Source organism: Mus caroli, unplaced genomic scaffold (genome assembly GCF_978045245.1).
Source record: "Mus caroli unplaced genomic scaffold, Mus_caroli_1 scaffold_4, whole genome shotgun sequence".
In the NCBI taxonomy this organism is placed as follows: domain Eukaryota; kingdom Metazoa; phylum Chordata; class Mammalia; order Rodentia; family Muridae; genus Mus; species Mus caroli.
In genome coordinates, this window is record NW_028227259.1 from 70356133 (window position 1) to 70374692 (window position 18560).

An 18560-nucleotide genomic window follows, 5' to 3' on the forward strand; every position below is an offset into this window, starting at 1 on the left:
TTTTTTTAAATTTCAAATTAAGGTGTTGAGTGTAATTAACCCTTTGTTTTCCAAGATCCTATCTTAGAAAGCCCAAGCCCACCCTTTGCTGTGGGAATTGAGAAGAAATACACACAAGAGCCTCAGTTTTCCACTTGAGAAAAATAAGGAATTCGAGAAGCGTAGTGAAAAACAATCTCCCAAGAGAAACGTGTGGAGTCAGTGCACCTCTGCACCACAGCTGGAGCTAGGGTGAGCGGGGGAAGGGTTGTCCATACTAATGGGGTAGATCTGGTCATCAGAGTGTCAGCCACTGAGCTACACAGCAGACAAACAGCACCGACATCTCCCTGTGAGGAAAGTGACTCTTCCATCTCCGCAGCAAGTCTTTCTCAGTGCCCACTACTCACTAACGAATGTGCAATGGTGAAGAAACATCACGGGACTATCATTGCTTCTAATTTACTAGAAGGTAATTTGAAATGTAAAGGAAATTAAATCTTTCTATATTTACATTAACAACAGAAAAAATATAATTGTAAGAGTCCAAATATTATTATTTTTTGTTGCTGTTTCTTTCTTAATAAAGGTCACAAGAAAATTTTGAAAGTAATCCAAAGTAAGTTTTGGTCCACCAATTATTTTTAAGTCCAAGGTAACTTTAGATAGTAAAAGGAGGCATGGATGTTCTCCTTCGTCTGTGCACCTATGTGTGCCTTCTAACTGATGGAGAGAAGAGCTAACTAATGAAACATTCCAATCAAACAAGAAATGAAACTGAAAGAGGCCTTGGACATTAGTTTCCACCTACAGGAAATTCTTACACCAGAGGCTCTCTGTCTTCAACCTTCTGCCACCTAATAAATGAGTTCAGTGTGTCAAAAGAACAAATGTGTTAGAAATACAGAAGGATCCAGCTTCCAACTTTCCCTACACAAATAATTTACATTTTGTATGATAAATACAGCATGAGTCCTTCTAAAACTAAAAGTTTACAGAAATACAGGTAATCTCCGGTTTCAAATTCCCTCAGTGTTCCTGGGAGCTGGTGAGATGACCGCTGTTTTCTACTTTGGATAGAAAGTTCATCAATAAATGGTGTCATATGAACAGTGTTATGAATTTGAGGACACATGGGTGTCCAGTCCTGATATTTTTTTAAAGCTACTTCCCCTGACAAGGCCGAAAGTGCCATGTTAAATTCCACTTAGAGGACAGAAAGCTGTGTCCTTGAGGCAGGCGATGGGCTCAGACTCCTCATTGAGAAGACCCTTTCCTTGCTGGGCGTTGTTTTCCATGTGCCTTTGGGCTTCTGAGATGAGATTAGTCAAGGCTTAGTCTCTGCTCTTCCTCACTTCTCCTCTAAGTTAGCTCAACTTTTTCACACCAAGCCTATCACTGGGGCTGCCTATAGCCACCCCCCCCATCCTCCTCTTCCCTGCTCTCTCTGTTTCTGTCCCTTTGTTTCAAAGGTGCCCTGAAGAGTGAACATGCTGCCCACTGTTACCTTAGCCTTGACTTGGAACCATGAATCCACATGGGCTCATTTTCACAAATGGGAAACTTCAAAGCCACCTGCACTTTCTATTTACTAAACACTCACTGGGCCCCCAGGCTCCATTAATACTCCTGCGGGTACAGCAATGTATAAGAGCCCACATCCCTGGAGTTCATGGAGTAGACAAGTGGTTAGAGACAGAAAATCAGCCAACTAAGTAGGGGATGCACTGTGTTGGGTAGAGATAAATCTTGACAACTTGATTTTGAAATATTCACTGAATTCTTTTTTAGACTTTTCACCATCTTGTCAACACCACTGGTCTAATATATCTTCATTTTTTAAAAAATATTTTTATTAGGTATTTTCCTCATTTACATTTCCAATGCTATCCCAAAAGTTCCTCCATACCCTCCCCTACCCACCCACTCCCACTTTTTGGCCCTGATGTTCTCCTGTACTGGGGCATATAAAGTTTGCACAACCAATGGGCCTCTCTTTCCACTGATGGCCAACTAGGCCATCTATTGATACATATGCAGCTAGAGTCAAGAGCTCCGGGGTACTGGTTAGTTCATAATGTTGTTCCACCTATAGGGTTGCAGTTCCCTTTAGCTCCTTGGGTACTTTCTCTAGCTCCTCCATTGGGGGCCCTGTGATCCATCCAATAGCTGACTGTGAGCATCCACTTCTGTGTTTGCTAGGCCCCGGCATAGTCTCTCTCTCTCTTTTTTTTTTAATGCCAGCTATTGGACTAGTATATCTTGTTAGCTAAAAAAATCTGTTCTTTTTCTAAAATTCATGTTTTGTCTTTTTCTGAAAAGGGCCTTTGGATGTTCCCAGGACAGGTGACACTTGTCTGCAGCTTGCTGTCCCTGAGACATGACCCTAAGATAGCACATGCTTCACTTAATTCTAAAGCAAGCCTGGTGACTGCTTTACTGTCTAGTTCTTCTACTCAATGGTCCTCTCCAGTCAGACTTCTCCCACTCGGTAGCATATGCCTGCTATTTGGTGCCTGCTCCCCACAGACTGAATAACTAAGTCATTTTGCAATGAATGAAATCTACTAGTGTTTAACAATTTTCTGGGAAAAAAAAGAGGAGAGAATGTTTTTATGGTTTTAAATACCAATCTAATAGACGACTCTAATTCTGATTTTTTTCCCACAAGAATTGGTATTCATTATGATAAAAGTTGTGAAAAGAAACTTCTATTAATTTAGAATATTTCAGGTATTTATATATTTATTTTTGTTTATATTATTTGTTTATAGTGTTTGTTTGTATGTATATATATATATACACATATGTATATATATTAGACACAAAAATAAGACAACACAGTATGTTAATCTTTGCAAAGGATTTGGAGTAGTAAGTTTTCACTATCTCACTATAGATAAATCTTTGATTTTATTCTAAAAATGTACAAACAATGCTAACATAGGATATAAGTTTTCTAGACTATAAGCTGTGTTTTATTTCTAAGGTATAGGGGGAAGACATAATTAGTCTTATATTGGGAAGACAAACATCTAGTTCCATACTTCTGTGGATGCGAAGATAGCATCTCTTTATCATGCCATTAGTTGTACCACCTGCAAACAGATGTTGTTACCATTGATGGCCCAAGCACTTGAGAAGTGCCATCTCTATTCCCTCTGCCTTTCTCTGCTACAAAGAACCCTACCATTCTATCCAGCAGAGAGCTAGCAACCACAGTATCTTTCAGTAAGCAGAACAGACATATATTGGGCCACTGACATACTGAATATGATTAATAGCACAACAAGGTTTAAATACATCCTAATATATATCCTAAATGATGACAGGTACCTATGCAGTGTCCTTGTGTTTCTGTTGAGTGAATGTGTGAGTATATGAGTCATTTTAAGTCGTCATATAAACAGTTCTTTGTCCAGCTATCTAAACTATTACTTCTTTTGTTCTCTCCTCTAGAATACCATCTCAAATTATATAGTTGAATATATACTACATGTTAAACAGCCCCTATAGCCAGTGTCTATCAGGAACAGTAGTTTCATTAAAACCTCCAGCAAGTGAAATCATTACTACCTCACAACATGAAGGTGATATTTTCTAAGAGTTGTCTGATTAGATTCTTTCTGATATCCAATTATTGTATTTTGCTCTATTAAAAATACTCCTTGAATACATTTTTATTTACTGTCTATTTTGAAAGACATAGCTTGCAAAATTATAGCTTTGCTATAAAACCAGAGAGAAGATTGAAGAAGCAGGGTAGAAGACTGCTACCATGCAAGGCTCCATCCAAACTGCCATGACTGGACTCCAACATTCTGGCTCTCAGTGGTTGACCTCTGAGTGGTTGACATCAGACTTTCTGACTATTCTTTCTCACTTGGAAACTTGGAAGAAGATTGGCAATACTTAGCGGCCCACTCTATGTTCTAATAAATATAATGGACAGGGAACAAGTCCATGGAACCCAGAAGCATAGTATATGCTAGTTGTATTACTGCTGGCGACTCTCGGGATTGAAAGCCCAGACTGGGATGGAATGTTAGTTCCATCACTTTCTGGGATGATGTCTATGACCTCGTAAAGCCCCAGCTTCCTTGCCTTTTTCCTTTTAAAATCTTGCATTTTAAAATATTCTTTTAGTAGAGCATTATATGTGTCTTTTCAAAAGACTTATTCGTATTTTAAATTATGTGTACGACTGTGTTTCTGTAGGTGAGTATGTATCCATGAGTACGGGTGCCCACAAAGGCCAAAAGAGGATATCCCATCCCCTGGAATGGTGCTTGGAACCAAACTCAGGTTCTCTACTGGAGCAGACCACAACCTCAAGCACTGAACTGCCATCTCTCCAAATCCAGCTTCCGCGCTATAGATGGAGAACTCTTGAAGTTATGGAGTGGATTAGGTAAAAATCAAATAAAGAAGCAAGGCCCAACCAAACAGCACAATGGCTAAAGAATTATATGTTCTCCAGAAAAATCAGGCTAGCGAAAGAAAGAAAAGAGTATGCAAAGAAAGAGACAAAAATTATAGTAAGGACCAGTCCCCAGGAGCTATCAAGTCCAGTCATAGCTTCAAGAATGGAGGTGAGGGGGAACAGGCTAAGGAAAGGGAAGTCCTCCAATCTCCAACTTGTGGGTCCAAGCAGGATGTTACCAATCAAGAGGACCACAGTGTCTTAGACACAAGGACAGAGTCACGTAGCCTCAACAACTACTGCTACTCAGAGCCTGGAGACCACAGATACAGGATCCAATGACTCCAATTCTAGCACGCATTTCCATTCAATGCTTTTTTTTTTCTCTTTTAAATAATATTGTTAAAGTAACATTGTAGAAGTAATATTATTATTTGTGAAATTTGGGGCTGTGCATTGATAAAGACTTCCTCAATCTCCCCAACTCTCTGACTCTTTTAAAGCCCAATAGTTGTTTTAGACATGCAAAGAAATACTATTAAACAATAAGAAACATCAAAACCCCACATCATAAAACACAGTGTTGGCTTCCTCAAATACGACAGTTTTTAACTGAATATAATGTAGAAAAAGCCTAAAGTTATTTGGGGGAGTACATTTTACAAAGGAGACATTGACTTCTTTCTACTGGGGAGGAAACTCCGACTACTAAAATAGAATGAGAAGAAATCAAGGCATCTAATAAGGTGAAAACCCCAATAAAATAAAAAGTACAAATAAAACCTCATTTATATTTAATCGGGAGATTATTTTAGTTAATTAGAAACAATGATCAAATATAATTTTTTCTTCACACTAATTTCGATATGTAAGTTAATTTCTTTTGTTAATAAATGAACAACCAAAGAGAGCATCATACTAAGAATTCCTCTATATTACTCTGTTAGAAATTGACTTCAGGAGAAGAAATGTAATTCTAGTCTATTCTATTTGTTTGTTTGTTTGGTTTGGTTTTTTGTACTAGGGTTTCTCTGTATAGCCCTGGCCGTCCTGGAACTCACTTTGTAGACCAGGCTGGCCTCGAACTCAGAAATCCGCCTGCCTCTGCCTACCAAGTGCTAGGATTAAAGGTTTGCGCCATCACCACCCGGCAATTCTATTCATATTTAAGTTGAATAAGCATTTAAAAGGGTCTATACTATAAATTAAATACCTTAAGAAAACAATATTTGTAATATATCGTTGAGCCAATTTTTAAATACTTACAATATCTTCTATTATCTCTTTAATAGCTGCCACAGCTAAAATAAATAAGAGAGGAACCAGTGTTGTGTAACGACCAGTCGGCGACACATCAGGAATTTGCTGAAAAAGGCAAGATAACTCCAATGAGAACCATAATGCTTATAAAAAAACCTAAGAGAATAATGTCACAGGCTCTTCTAAAACATTCCTCCTTGATTTTACTAGTACTAGGTGGAGTACCTGGGGAACAAGCTAAGTTGCTTCATGGTAAATATATATATACAGCACATAGAGCTAATACAGGGTTGGATCATACAAAGATAAAATAGCATATAATAAAAGATATCATCATCAAAATGTCTTAGAAATGCAAGAAATATCTGTAGAAATGTCCAAACAGTCTAATATGAGTAAATAAATCATGAAATAATGCTTATTTCACTATCTCTTTATGCTACCTCGATCAGACAATAATGCTTAAAGCCAGAAAAAAGACAAGATGGACACAGCCCTAAGTTAGGAGTAGTTACCTTGGGTGCTGGATTAATTAAACTTTTCTTTATGCTTTGCTGGATTTTTCAACTCCTTTTGCTAACAGTAAACATTAGCTATTTTTTAAAGCATTTCTTTCCCTTTAACCATCTATAACAACTAACTTAAGTGGTCATTTTTGTAAGTGATAATTTTTATAGTGAGCTGTTTAGTATAGATACTTTTCACTGCAGTAAAGGTAGCTGCATAATTTAGGTCCCTCCTCTCTTCAACACCTAAAATGTACACTTCCTGCCTTAGAATTTATAGGCCATATCACATATTTGGATAAACTTGAACCAAAGGCTTGGAGGGGTGCAGAAGACCTGACCCTGTGTGCAGGCAGCAGCAGCACTGAATATGCACGAAAGGCCTGTTAATCTCTGCTTTTCTGTAAGCCTCAGGGGACTGGTAGAGGTTTCAACAAAATATTTCCCACTTCCTGCACACTTGGCTTCAAACAGAGGTTGGAAGATGGATGGAACTTTACCTGGAGCAGGGCAATAAAGAGAAAGAACGAATTAGCCGCTCTTCGGAACTGAGAATAGAGGAACCTCGGAAGGAATGTGATCACGTTGTATTTTGCAGTACTGGAAGGCAAAAATAAAGGCATAAAGCGTAGTCCCTCCCACAATTAGCACCCATGTTTTCAAGGTTCTGTAACCGCTGCAGGAGTAACCAGATGACAACATTTGTGGACAGTTTCAAATTTGGAAACCATAGTGAGGGGTCCATATATAAAACCATATATAAAAAAGAGGAAGAAAGGAACTGGCGAAATAAACAGTGAGGACTGGATCTCATAGGCTTGGCTTTCTCTATAACATTGTCTGTCCTCTTTGGCCAGTTATCATGCTGAACAGTACTAGGAGTAGCTTGCAAAGAAGGGCAACTTTAGATAAGATACTGGACCATCACATCAACAGAAAAACATCAGCCTTTGAACAAGACCAGATAGTGCAAACATCTTCCAGGCAACCCAGCACACAGCTTTTTACTGTTCTAAGCTGCACTGTCTCTATGGCCACGCTGGGAACATGGTGAGGACTCTATACCGTCCAGAATCAGTAAGACATGAAATACGCTGGTATTGGAAACATCCAGGCTTTCCTCTTGCTACTAAATAGAGGGGAGATTAAAGACATATGCCATATTCTTCAACAGTGATAGTACTAGAGGACCTACAATTTTGTAAATATTCGTTTTAAATGGGTACATTGCAAATCTGGAAAATCGGCCCAAGGGAAGCACCAGGACAGCAGTTGAGGTGCTCATGTGGCCAGTGGCTACTCAAAACCTAGTGCTTATGTGGGCTCTTTCCCTGATTATTGAAATTAAAGCCCTGAGAAGATGCAGTAAGGAAGACATTCTTGAAGCATGCTGTATTATAAGCACTGTATCACAGCTATCAAAACCCACACTTTAAAACTCTAGCTAAAACAAACAAACCAAACCCCCAAAAGTTCTTGGTATAGAGTTGCAAAAAAATTGTTTCTAAGCTGTTAGAACTTGACATGCAAAAATAACACACCATTCCGTGAACAGGTTTAGACAGACCACAAGTGCCCAGGGGCAGCTTTAATTACTCAAAAATTACTAGAGTATAGTAGGTGCTTGTCACATCTGCTCCTTTCTCTGTCCAGGGTCTTAGTTTTTGTTTTTATCCTTTTCTTTGCTTTTTGTTTGAGATGCTGGTAATTGAGCCCCGAGCTTTATAAATGCTAGACAAAAGCATTCTGCCACTGCCACAGCCACACCGTAGCCAGTGTTTCTTTCATAGACAGAAAACAGAGAGACAGTAGGTGCTCCTAACTAAACTGAGAGCTCTTGGCTATCCTAGAACTCACTATGTAGACCAGGCTAGCCTCAAATTCACAGCATTCTAGCTGCCTCTGCCTCCAGAGTGCTGGAAACAAAGGCGTGTGCCACCATGCCTGGCATGCGTTTCCTTCCCACCCATCTTGCTCTACTGCCCGGCCTTCCCATGCCACCATGCCTCCCCCAGCCCTTCCTACCTGACGTGGTTGTTGCAGAATTTTGTCAGCTGAGGCTGGTTGATGAATATGGTTCTCACTTCCTCCTGATCTGCCAGCGAGGTCTTCTCTGAAACGTCATCTGTCTTCTCATAACCTGAAAGAGACACGCTTCTTAGTGGAGGAGAAGTGTTTTCTCTTACTACCCTTATCCAGACCAGACCCATTTCCAAGCTACTCTACAGTGTGATACTCTCACAAGACACGGGCTGCCCCTTATTGGTGGCGTTCCTTTTACAACAAAGAGTAAAATACATATAAAATTTTTGTTAGAGGTGCCATTTGATATTTACGTAAAAAAGATCCCCTTCAGAAACAATAGTGCTTTTTTTTTTTCATCTTTCCTAATACAAATGCCCCAACTCGTCTCTTCTACTTCATAAAAAGATAGCCAAAAGTAAAAAATTTTGGACATAGTTTATGTGATAGTTTAAGTAAAACTCAAAAAGAGTAATCTAAAATACATTTTAAAACTTAAATATGTTGAATATGTCTGTTTTGTTTTGGATGAAAATAGAAAAAAAAATTAAATACTAAGGTTTAAGTAGGCAATTCTCAAAATGACCTAACTCGGTGCATTCCCCTCCTCCCTCCAGTTAGAAGCACGATTTCTAACTTCCTTCTCAAGATCATAGTAAAACTGCTAAGCCACCTCATGGTTTGCACTTAACACCAAACCAAACCAAACCAAACCAAACCAAACCAAACCAAACCACCCCCCGCTCAAAAAAACAAAAACAACAACAAAAAAAAAACAAAAACATATGGACAAGAAAAACTTTAAATGGCTCATTGTAATTTTCTAGTAAAAACTAGGGTATTGGGTCTGATCCCCTGCACCACAAACAAAATTAAGCAAGCAAACAAGCCAACAGGATCTAATTAAGTTAAACCCTCCTCTGTCGAGAAAGGACAACAGAAACATTATATCTGGGAAGTCCATTTGTTTCCTTTTCCTCTTTTCTGGGCTAACGCTACCCTTCAAACTTGCTGGCCTGTGGCCTTCTGAAGTGTCCTGCACTGTGAAAGCTAGCGATGCTGTTCTGGGTCCACAGTCACGTGCAGCGACTCCTCCCCCACTGCACACTTACCAGGAGGTTTTCTGGCTCCCTGGTTATGAGTCAGCCTCCCCCTACCAGAATAGGAGCTGCGGGGAGCCATAGAGGGTGTGTTACTCATCTCCACAGCAGTCAGCAAACAGCAGGTACTCAACAAATGTTTGCCCAATAGACACACCCCAGACGACATAGACATGGTGGCCTCGACCGCCCCGTTTTGAAGCTTCTCCACCCACTGATAAAGATACTAATGATAACCAGCCGCTAGTGACAAATGGTAGCAACAAGCTTGCCTGTGGGACACAGAGATAGTGGGAGAGGGAGACTCACTGAGGTGCCCCAGAGCGGACAGGGATGCTGCCGGGTAGGGATGCACACGCTGACCAAGCACTCAGGCCAGCTCAGAGAAGACTTTCCATTGCTGAGAAAGCAGTCTGAAGCCTATTCTCTGCCTGGCAGGGAGCCACTAAGAGCTTTCCAGGATCAGAGCTGCATTTTATCCTCATCGTTTGGAAGGTCACGGCTCCAAGGTAGGCTCCATCATAGACATTTTTCAGTTTTAGGAACGTTGTTTTCACCCACAAGCGTGCTCTATTACTACGTCATATTTTAGATAGAGCACAAGCTTCATCCCCCTCCTGTGTTATCTGAATTTCACATGGGGATTGGGAGGTGGATCATTTGGTGAAGTGCTTGCTGGACAAGGGTGAAGGCCTGAGTTAAGATCTCCGGAAATCGAATAAAGGCAGAGCATCCATGGCGATGCACCCATAATCCCAGCATGCCGGAGGTCGAGACAGGAGATTGCAAGAGCCAGCTGACAAGCTTTGGGGCTGAATTGTCAAGCTTGGAGATGAAGTGGGAGGCTCTGCCTTGGTATATTAGAAGATACAGATTGACTGAGAAAACTGTCTTTAGATGGGACTTCCTTTACAGTTCTGCACTCTTGAGAGCCTGGCCCTGGGTTATTTTTTCCAAGGAGTGATGGATGGATCAGTCCTCCTAAGAGATTTAGACTAGGGTCTCAAATGGTACATGAGTAGGACCCATATCATATGTCTATCCCCCTTTGAACTAAATTTGTACTCAAGGATTCCTATGGTATTCTCCTGGGTCAAAGGGACTGGAATCTAATCTGTATATTTCTCACACAAGAACCTGGGTAATTAAGACAAACTTCACAGTGGATTAGCAGAGGTCATAGGAAAATCAGACAAAGAACTTCTCTAAAAGAGGCTACATCTAGAATGGTGACATATTCCTATGAGTAGGAGCTTTAAAAGGGCTGGCTCGTTCTAGGTGTATAATACCCAGGTGTTAGAAAAAAGGCTGAGGCCGGGCAGTGGTGGCGCACAACTTTAATCCCAACGCTTGGGAGGCAGAGGCAGGCGGATTTCTGAGTTCTAGGCCAGCCTGGTTTACAGAGTGAGTTCCAGGACAGCCAGGGCTATAACAGAGAAACCCTGTCTCAAAAAACCAAAAGGCAAAAAGAAAAAAGGCTGAGCAGTGTGATATATGTGAAGCTAAGGGCTCTGAGATGCCCTGGCCAAAAGTGACACTGAGATCTAAGACGTACTGATCAAATGGGATAACTGAGCTCTGAGATGCACTGACCAAACATAATACCAAGAGAAGGATTTTTCACCAAGAACAGCCAGTGAGATCCTCAGGAAGCAAGAATGATTGGGAGTCCCTCCACTCTCCCCTGAGCACTGCCATGGAGCCTGGCAATGCCATGCAGAATCCACACAGAGGTAAAGCTGTAACTCCCAAATGCCTCAAGGCCAGAGGTTGCACATGCCACCTTATATAATATATCTGATCCCCCACTGACTACCTTTTTTTGAAACACGTAGGCCTCATAACCTCAGACATCTACATGATACTCTAATGAAGGTGTCTGCTGTGGTCCAGGAGTCGCTCCATTACCAAACATCAATATCAGTCAGACAGGGATGGCTTATTGAATGCATACCCTAATAATGATCAGATTGGAACCACAAAAAGGACTTGGGTGTCTAATGGTGGTATTAGTCTACTCTCAGGACAGACTTTTTCTAGGAAAAAAACAGATTCAAAAGTTTAAAAAGGCAAGGAGGGAACGGTACTACATTTTGGCTTATGCTGAGTGCTCCTGAGTGAAATTCTGAGTGAAATGGGAAATTCAGGACATTGGGATAACAGAGCAGAACTATTATAATCATAACTTTTTGGCTTATTAGTGGCATTCTTCAGTGTCAGCCACAAAAAACCACAACAAGCTCATACGCAGGTGGCAGGAGGTTCTGCCCCATGGTCTGCTCTGACTCAAGCCACAACAGTTCATACTGACCTTTAACTTGCTGGGTCCTACATAAAGCTTTATGAAATTCCTCAAGATTAACAAATCACAGGATGTACAGTACAGTTCAGAACAGGTTAGGTGATCAGCATGACCCTGTTCTGAATCAAGTTATTTTTCTATGTCAATGACTGGCAAGCATGTTACAGCAACAATATGAAATAGCTGGCAGGTATGGAAATTTTGGCTATCGCTATTCTGGAAGTGGGGATAGGGATCAGACCACAGCAGTGTCTGAGGGAAAGACCCAAGCTAATGTGGAAGGCAAGGGTTTGTAACTATTTTAATTGGACTGAAGTTCAGCTCACTGTGGACACTGGCAGGTCTGGATATATATCAATAAGCAATTAATCCATATTTCATAAAGAAAAGAACCAAAGCTCTTATTTGAACCACTTTGAGGGCAGTGGGTCATAATTTTGACCTCATCCTTATACTGGGTTAGAGGTGAGAACACATTCTCATCATGCAATTTGACAGCTATCCAAGGTACACCGGGCAAATGACTTTTAAGTGTCTGTGTTGTTTTGTTTTAAGGTAGGGTCTCAAGTCACCTGGCCTTGAACCTGCTGTTTCTCAGAGTGTGACCTCGAGCTTCTTATCTTCCTGCCTCCTCTCCTGGACCCAGACCACCAGTCTGTGCAGCCTTACCTGGAGAAAATTTCCATCCTCAGTCACAAAGGCCACATAAAGAGCGAGCTAGGTGCTATGCTACTTTGACTCAGTCCTTAGTGTGAGGTGGTCGTAAAGGCAAGCCAAGAGGGAAATTCCTCTCATCTCAACATGAGAGAAGTCAAACTAAGATGGCATGGAGATACCATGTCTCTTTCCATACACAGTTCCATCTCTGATTTAAGGACAGAAATTACATCTCTTACGATTTGGTTGGTAACCCAGAGGGCTTGTTTGATATGTTAGTGATGTGTGCATTTAAGCCATTAAACTTATTAGTAACTCTTAATCTACCTGTCCAGACCCCTACAGACTGCTGAGAACTCAGCCACCTAGACAGGAAGCAGGAGGAAGCTGGAGAAGCCACTGTTTTCAGATGAGTTCTCAGCCAGGCCCTCTCAAGCCACCTTTGTTTGGAACCCACACTAATGGTGAAACCAGGTTGAAGAAAGAAATGCGTCTTTATCATGCCTTGCAGGTTTTCCTACTATAAAATCACACAGAGGGCACACAGCACTCATCCAGGCAATAGAAATCGACCCTGAAGCACCGGTTTACTGTTTCTGGGACCTATCTTCTCTAGGTTAGTGCCAAGAAGGTCTGGATTGAACTCTGAAACCCAAATCTCATTGGATGTATTATCTGGTAAATGTCAAAGCAAACAATAAGATGTCTTAGGTGGTTACTCTCATTAGCATCCTAAGTTTCAAAACAGAAATATTATATGTCTATCTCCTGGAATAATTGGTATAAGAAGAGAGTTTGTACACAAAGTACTTATAAAACACTTGGCATTTGCTAAGTATATTTTTAAAAAGTCTATTATGCTTGAAGCGTGAGCAGTGATGGATGAATTCAGTCAGACATTGAGTCTCAGAGAAGGGGAGGCTGGCACAGTGTCTTGGAGTGGTAACTCCTCCCCAGTGTAACTGTGAGCCCATCTGTTCCCCCTGGCTTCATGGAAAGTTTCCTAAATAGTTCACCTGATTCACACAAGCCCTCAGTCGTCTGATGAGCTCTCAAGTGAGCAAAACCAGATCAGATCTCTCTCTTTCTTAGAGGTAGACTGCAAGCTCTTCAAACTTTTAAGATGTATATACATCCAAAGTTCATAAATGTATGATGTGAGGCAATGTCACAGGAACTAGGGGAACTAATGTCACAACAGCAGAAAAGCTGACTGAGCAGCACACCTCCAAAGGGTCTCCTACTTCCTGCAAAGGCATCAGAGTTGAGCAGAATCCTCAGGAGTTCAGGCAGGTGGTAAGGGATGGGAGTATTGCTTAATGGTGTGGATTGAAGAAGCCAGTAGACCATGGGTCCTACAGTACTGTTTCTAGACTAACAGAAACCTCACAGCCAAGTGGATTCTCCTAAGTTGGTTTATCTGAAAAGTCAAGTGAGTTACCACACGCCTCATGAGAATGAAAGCAACTTACCCACTGGTGACTGGGTGAAACAGGACTCCAACAACACTGGGCTCACACAACCTAATTCACTTGATCCCACGTAAGGACAGATACATCTATAAGAACAATGCTCTGTTGAAGACCCTGGCAATGGGATCATGATACTTCAGGTCTCTCACTTACCACTCTCCATTACCTGGGCCAAGCATAAATAAACCATGATAAATACTTAAAGGCTTATCTCCTCAAATTCTAGGTTCCTAGGAGTCTGTCATATGACTGTTAAGTACAGACATACAGGATTCTCATCCAGCTGCATACTATACTTCCCAATGTTTCTAAATGACCAACCATATCACTGAACTGCCTCAAGTATCATATTCCATTTATATACTTATATACATATATACATATATGTATATATTTTATAACATATGTAATATAAATAAAATATACATTATATATTATATATGTGCATGTATACATATATAATACATAATTATTATATAATCTTATACTGAACAGTGAGTTCTGGGTTGCAAAAAGGATTTAGTTTTGCACCTATCATTTTTATCTTTGCCCAACAGTGTAACAAGCACACAGCACTACCAATGCCCACTTCTTCAGTTTAGTTTCCAGATCTTTGAGGCACTCATTTCTAGGACTGAGTTGCTCAGCTAGACACTTGACAATTACAGATACAACTAGTTTCTTAAAACCAAAACCAAAAACAACTTTATTCTTGAGACTTTCATAGAAGCATAAAGTGGAGTATGCTCATATATACCTCTTATTTCCCACTATAATACTCTCAACATGCCCCCCGACCCACTTCACCCTGACCCTCATCACACACTAAGTCCAGTTAGTGCTGGTCACTCAGACATGAGTGTGTAGCCATTCCCTGGAACGGGCACACCTGCTGGCAACACAAATTGCTCCCTCCTCCCTCCTCAGTAAGGGGTGGGGCCTGGAAAGCACTTCCCAGTCTGTACTGGAACTGAGTAGACAACAATTTCTACAGAGCAAACTGACAAGGAAAGCATAGGGTGGCTTCCTTTAGTGTTGTTCTAGTTGGTGACTCCTTAAAGCCACCAGAATCAAGCCAGTCTTCTAGAATAAATGATTCTGGTGTGGACACTAAATGACAACGCGGTGGCTGAGATCTTAAATGTTCCCTTAAGACCTGCTGTCAAAGGCTTGGTTATCATTCTGTGACAATACTAGAAGGGAGGACCTAAGGCTAAGGGGAGATAGCTAGGTGATGAAGGACATACTTTTGAAGGGAACAGGAGAAGCTGGCTGGCTCTTCCCCTGTCTTTCACTTTCTGTCTCTTCCTCCCTGCTCCCCTCTTCCCCATCCTTCCCCTCTTCCTCCCTGCCCCGACTTCTTCCTCCCTCCCCTCTTCCTTTCTGCTTCCTTCTCCCTGTTTCTCTTCCCTTTGTATTTGTCATGAGATATGTGACAGCATTTCTTTGACCATGAACTCTGTGCCATGATACCCTGCTGCTTTGCTGTGTGCCCTAAGTGATGGGTCTAAGCAAACCTGGCCTGGAGAATATGAAACCGAAGCCCAAATGCCTTTCTTCCTAATAAGTTCATTGTCTCAAATACTTTATTCCAGCAGCAGAAGGCTGACTAACACACCTTTTAGTTTTCAAATGATAAGGCAGTATAGTGATTCGGTAATTTGGAGCTCTAGCTTCTATCTATATTGAAGATATAAATTTAGTAATACCCTACTTGATCTGATTTGTAGCCAACATTAGAAGCTTTGTTTCCTGAACAATATCATAATTTCAACAATGATAAACTTACTTAGAATGCCCTAAGCACACATGAAACCACAGATTTATCAGGCTGGCTTCTTCATTTTTAGTTATAGTATGACCAAAGGGTGTGTGCAGAGTTCTGAGGAGCCTGAAATAGCAGCAGAGGGAAATAAATAGCCACCTGATACTCACCATTAACAAAACATCGCTTGGCATTTGCATACAAGGGTATAAAAGGGACATGCTGAAGGTGGCCACTTCACCCTCCCACAATAATTTCTATCAGCAACAGATGTGGGCTGGCATTGGGGCAGCATGTGAGTTACTTCTTTGTAATGAACATGTGCTCCTCTTTCTCAGCAATGCCAATCACTAAACCTGTGCACAGGCTGTGGGGCCAGTTCTGGTTCCTCTACCGATTACATACATCACCCTGCATAAACCCTTCCTGGTTATGTTCTAGTTTTGATAAATGAGGAAGTGGGGCTGATAATCTTAGGCTGTCTTCTAGTCCTAAAGCACTCAGAAGTTAGTTATCTTCTGGGTATGGGTAGAGAGCCAACAATGTGTGTATTCATAAGAACAAGGAAATGAAAAGTACGAGCCTTTTCAGAAATGTTTTATATATATATATATATATATATATATATATATAAAACAGTTGATTTAGTCTGTAGTCAGTATTCAGCCAGACCTCAAACGTGGATTTATAACTGTAGCCAAATCTCTGTTCTTGAAGAGATACTTGGTAACCATTAACTTTGGCCAGCAGTGGCCTGGTTTCTTCTGAGCATTTACCACCGGGTTACCAAATAAGAGGCCTTAGGCTTCCTCCTCCCTCTGTCCAGACCCAGCTTGCAGCTTTCAGGCCACACAGCAAGATGCAACCAGGGACAGAAAGGCTCAAAGGTTATCTATGTGAAAGGCTTAACGTTTTCCAAGCCTTGTCACAGATACTACAACCCAATCCTCAGAACTTAATCCCATCATTTGTTCAGTCAACATACTTAATCTCTCTGGGCAGGCCATTTTACAAACCATTTCGGAAACAGCTGAAGATAAGGTTCCCTCTCTTTTGGGTTTATTTTCTAGAGTAGAGGAAGATCATTACAGATCACTCTAAGGGAGCTGTAGGAAATGGCTAGCAGGTAGTGAAAGGCCATTAAAGTTCTTTAGTCTCACTGTGGTGATAGTTTTTTGCAGACATCAGTGCTTTGTCCAGGGCAAGCGATGCTTCATCCTGAGTGGTCAGAGAAGACCTCTCAAGACGCTGAACTGAGAGACCTTAGTGATAGTTAGAAAAGATGGGGGATAACACTGACTCAATCAATGAGTGTTCCTTGGGGGAAGATACGGCCAAGAGAACCTGAATCAACGAGAGGCAGGAGAAGATCCAGATACACAATGAACACCTTGAATTTACCTTCTCAGTCTAGCAGTAATCTACTGCAAGGATCAAGTGCAAGGCCGTTGGGAGGCCATGTGATAGCACAGGTGAAAGACAACAGGGTCTGGATTCAGCGCGTGACAACTGATAGGAAAACAATGTAGACACAGTCCTCCTAACCTACATCTCTCCTTATCTTCCTACCGTGGTACAGTGTCAGACATGCCTGCCACTTAATGTTACACCAAGCAAAAGTCCACCATCTGCAAGAGCTGTAGGATTTAAAAAATAAATATCCTATCGATAATCTTTTTATTGATTATATGTTAAGCTTAAAGTACTCCAGATATACCAAGTTAAACACAATGTTAAACCATAGCTTCCACTTCCCTATAAGGTTTTGTACAATGTGTACAACCGTGATACCCTTGGGGCACTACAAGGAAATATCCTAGCTATTCTTATCTGTGATGAAATCAGGCAGATTATGGGAGGGGGAGCCCTTGAGTCAGATCTGTGTTTAAAATCTGCCTAGGGCATTTCTATGCAACAATAAACAAAGCAATGTATTGTCTGGGCCTTACTTCCTCAGCCACAGTCAAACCATCGCTGTTAGGACGACTTAGTGTTAGCAATGTAGACTGATACTTGCTACTCAAACTGTTCCTGTAGTCTAGTCTCCATAGAGATTATAAAAGGTAGTTCTTCTTTTAAAAATATTTGCTATAGGAAAAACACTGCTGATAACACAAGTAGAGGGGATAATGGTTAATCAGGATTATGTTAGCAGCCAAATAATGACTTTTCTCATGCAATTCTGTAAGCAGATTATTAAATAAATGTCTTCCTCTAAACTACCATCTCTATATAGGGGTTGTGCAACTGAACTGCAGGGGTGAGTGGGTAGGAGGGAGAAGAGATGCCTCATAACACACTTAGAGAGCCATTACCACTGTGCAGATTATGCAATGAAGAGGAGGGCCTCAACTGGACTCAAAACATCTCTTGTATATCTTCTAAACATACTACGCAGGGTCCAATCACCTATTAGTCAATGGCTTCCGATACTCGTTCTTAAAGAGACTATATTGTTTGCTCAGGATTCTTGACCTAGATTGAGGTTATTAAACAAACAATCATGCTTACAACAGTCCAAAGCTCATGAAAGAGTATGAACTGGAAAACTAGCTGGCGACTTAAGAGATGCAGTTAAAGCTAGGGGCTACTTAGGAGGAACCAGGAACACGGCTCACTGTCCTTTTCAAGGCACTCGCACACAGACGCATGCACTCACGCACATACACGTGCACAAATGAAAGTATCCTTTCCTTTCTGTCCTGTACCAAGCTGTGTTTTTGTTTCGAAGCAATCTGGAAAAACGATTTAGATGTTCTCATTCTCTCTATAAATGCAAAGGCAGTTACTGTAGCTACAAAGGAGACTTGAAACCCTGCTTTCTGCATTGTTGAAGTGGGGTCACTGTTCAGACGGAGGACAGAGGCAGGCATTAATTCAGCTACCAGGACTTGGGCACTTGGCAGCTTTGGTGTTCATACTATACTTTGAAGCAAGGCACTACAGAAACGAAGCATCTGCCCAAGCATGGAAACTAAAAAGAAACTCTTTTTTTTTTTTTTTAAGATTTATTTATTATATGTAAGTACACTGTAGCTGTCTTCAGACACTCCAGAAGAGGGCGCCAGATCTCG

At 41.1% G+C, this 18560-nt stretch overlaps 1 protein-coding gene across 4 annotated transcripts in view; it reads right to left on the reverse strand.

The window, feature by feature from the left end:
• Atp8a1 (ATPase phospholipid transporting 8A1) overlaps nt 1–18560 on the reverse strand; it is a 229112-nt gene that overhangs the window by 186631 nt on the left and 23921 nt on the right. For all 4 annotated transcript variants that reach the window (XM_029478096.2, XM_021162268.3, XM_021162270.3 and 1 more), the window contains exons 2-4: nt 8194–8308; nt 6669–6768; nt 5669–5767 (exon numbers count right to left, since the gene is read on the reverse strand). In XM_029478096.2, coding sequence (XP_029333956.1) covers nt 5669–5767; nt 6669–6768; nt 8194–8308 — 314 coding nt within the window. The remainder of the gene's footprint in view (nt 1–5668; nt 5768–6668; nt 6769–8193; nt 8309–18560) is intronic.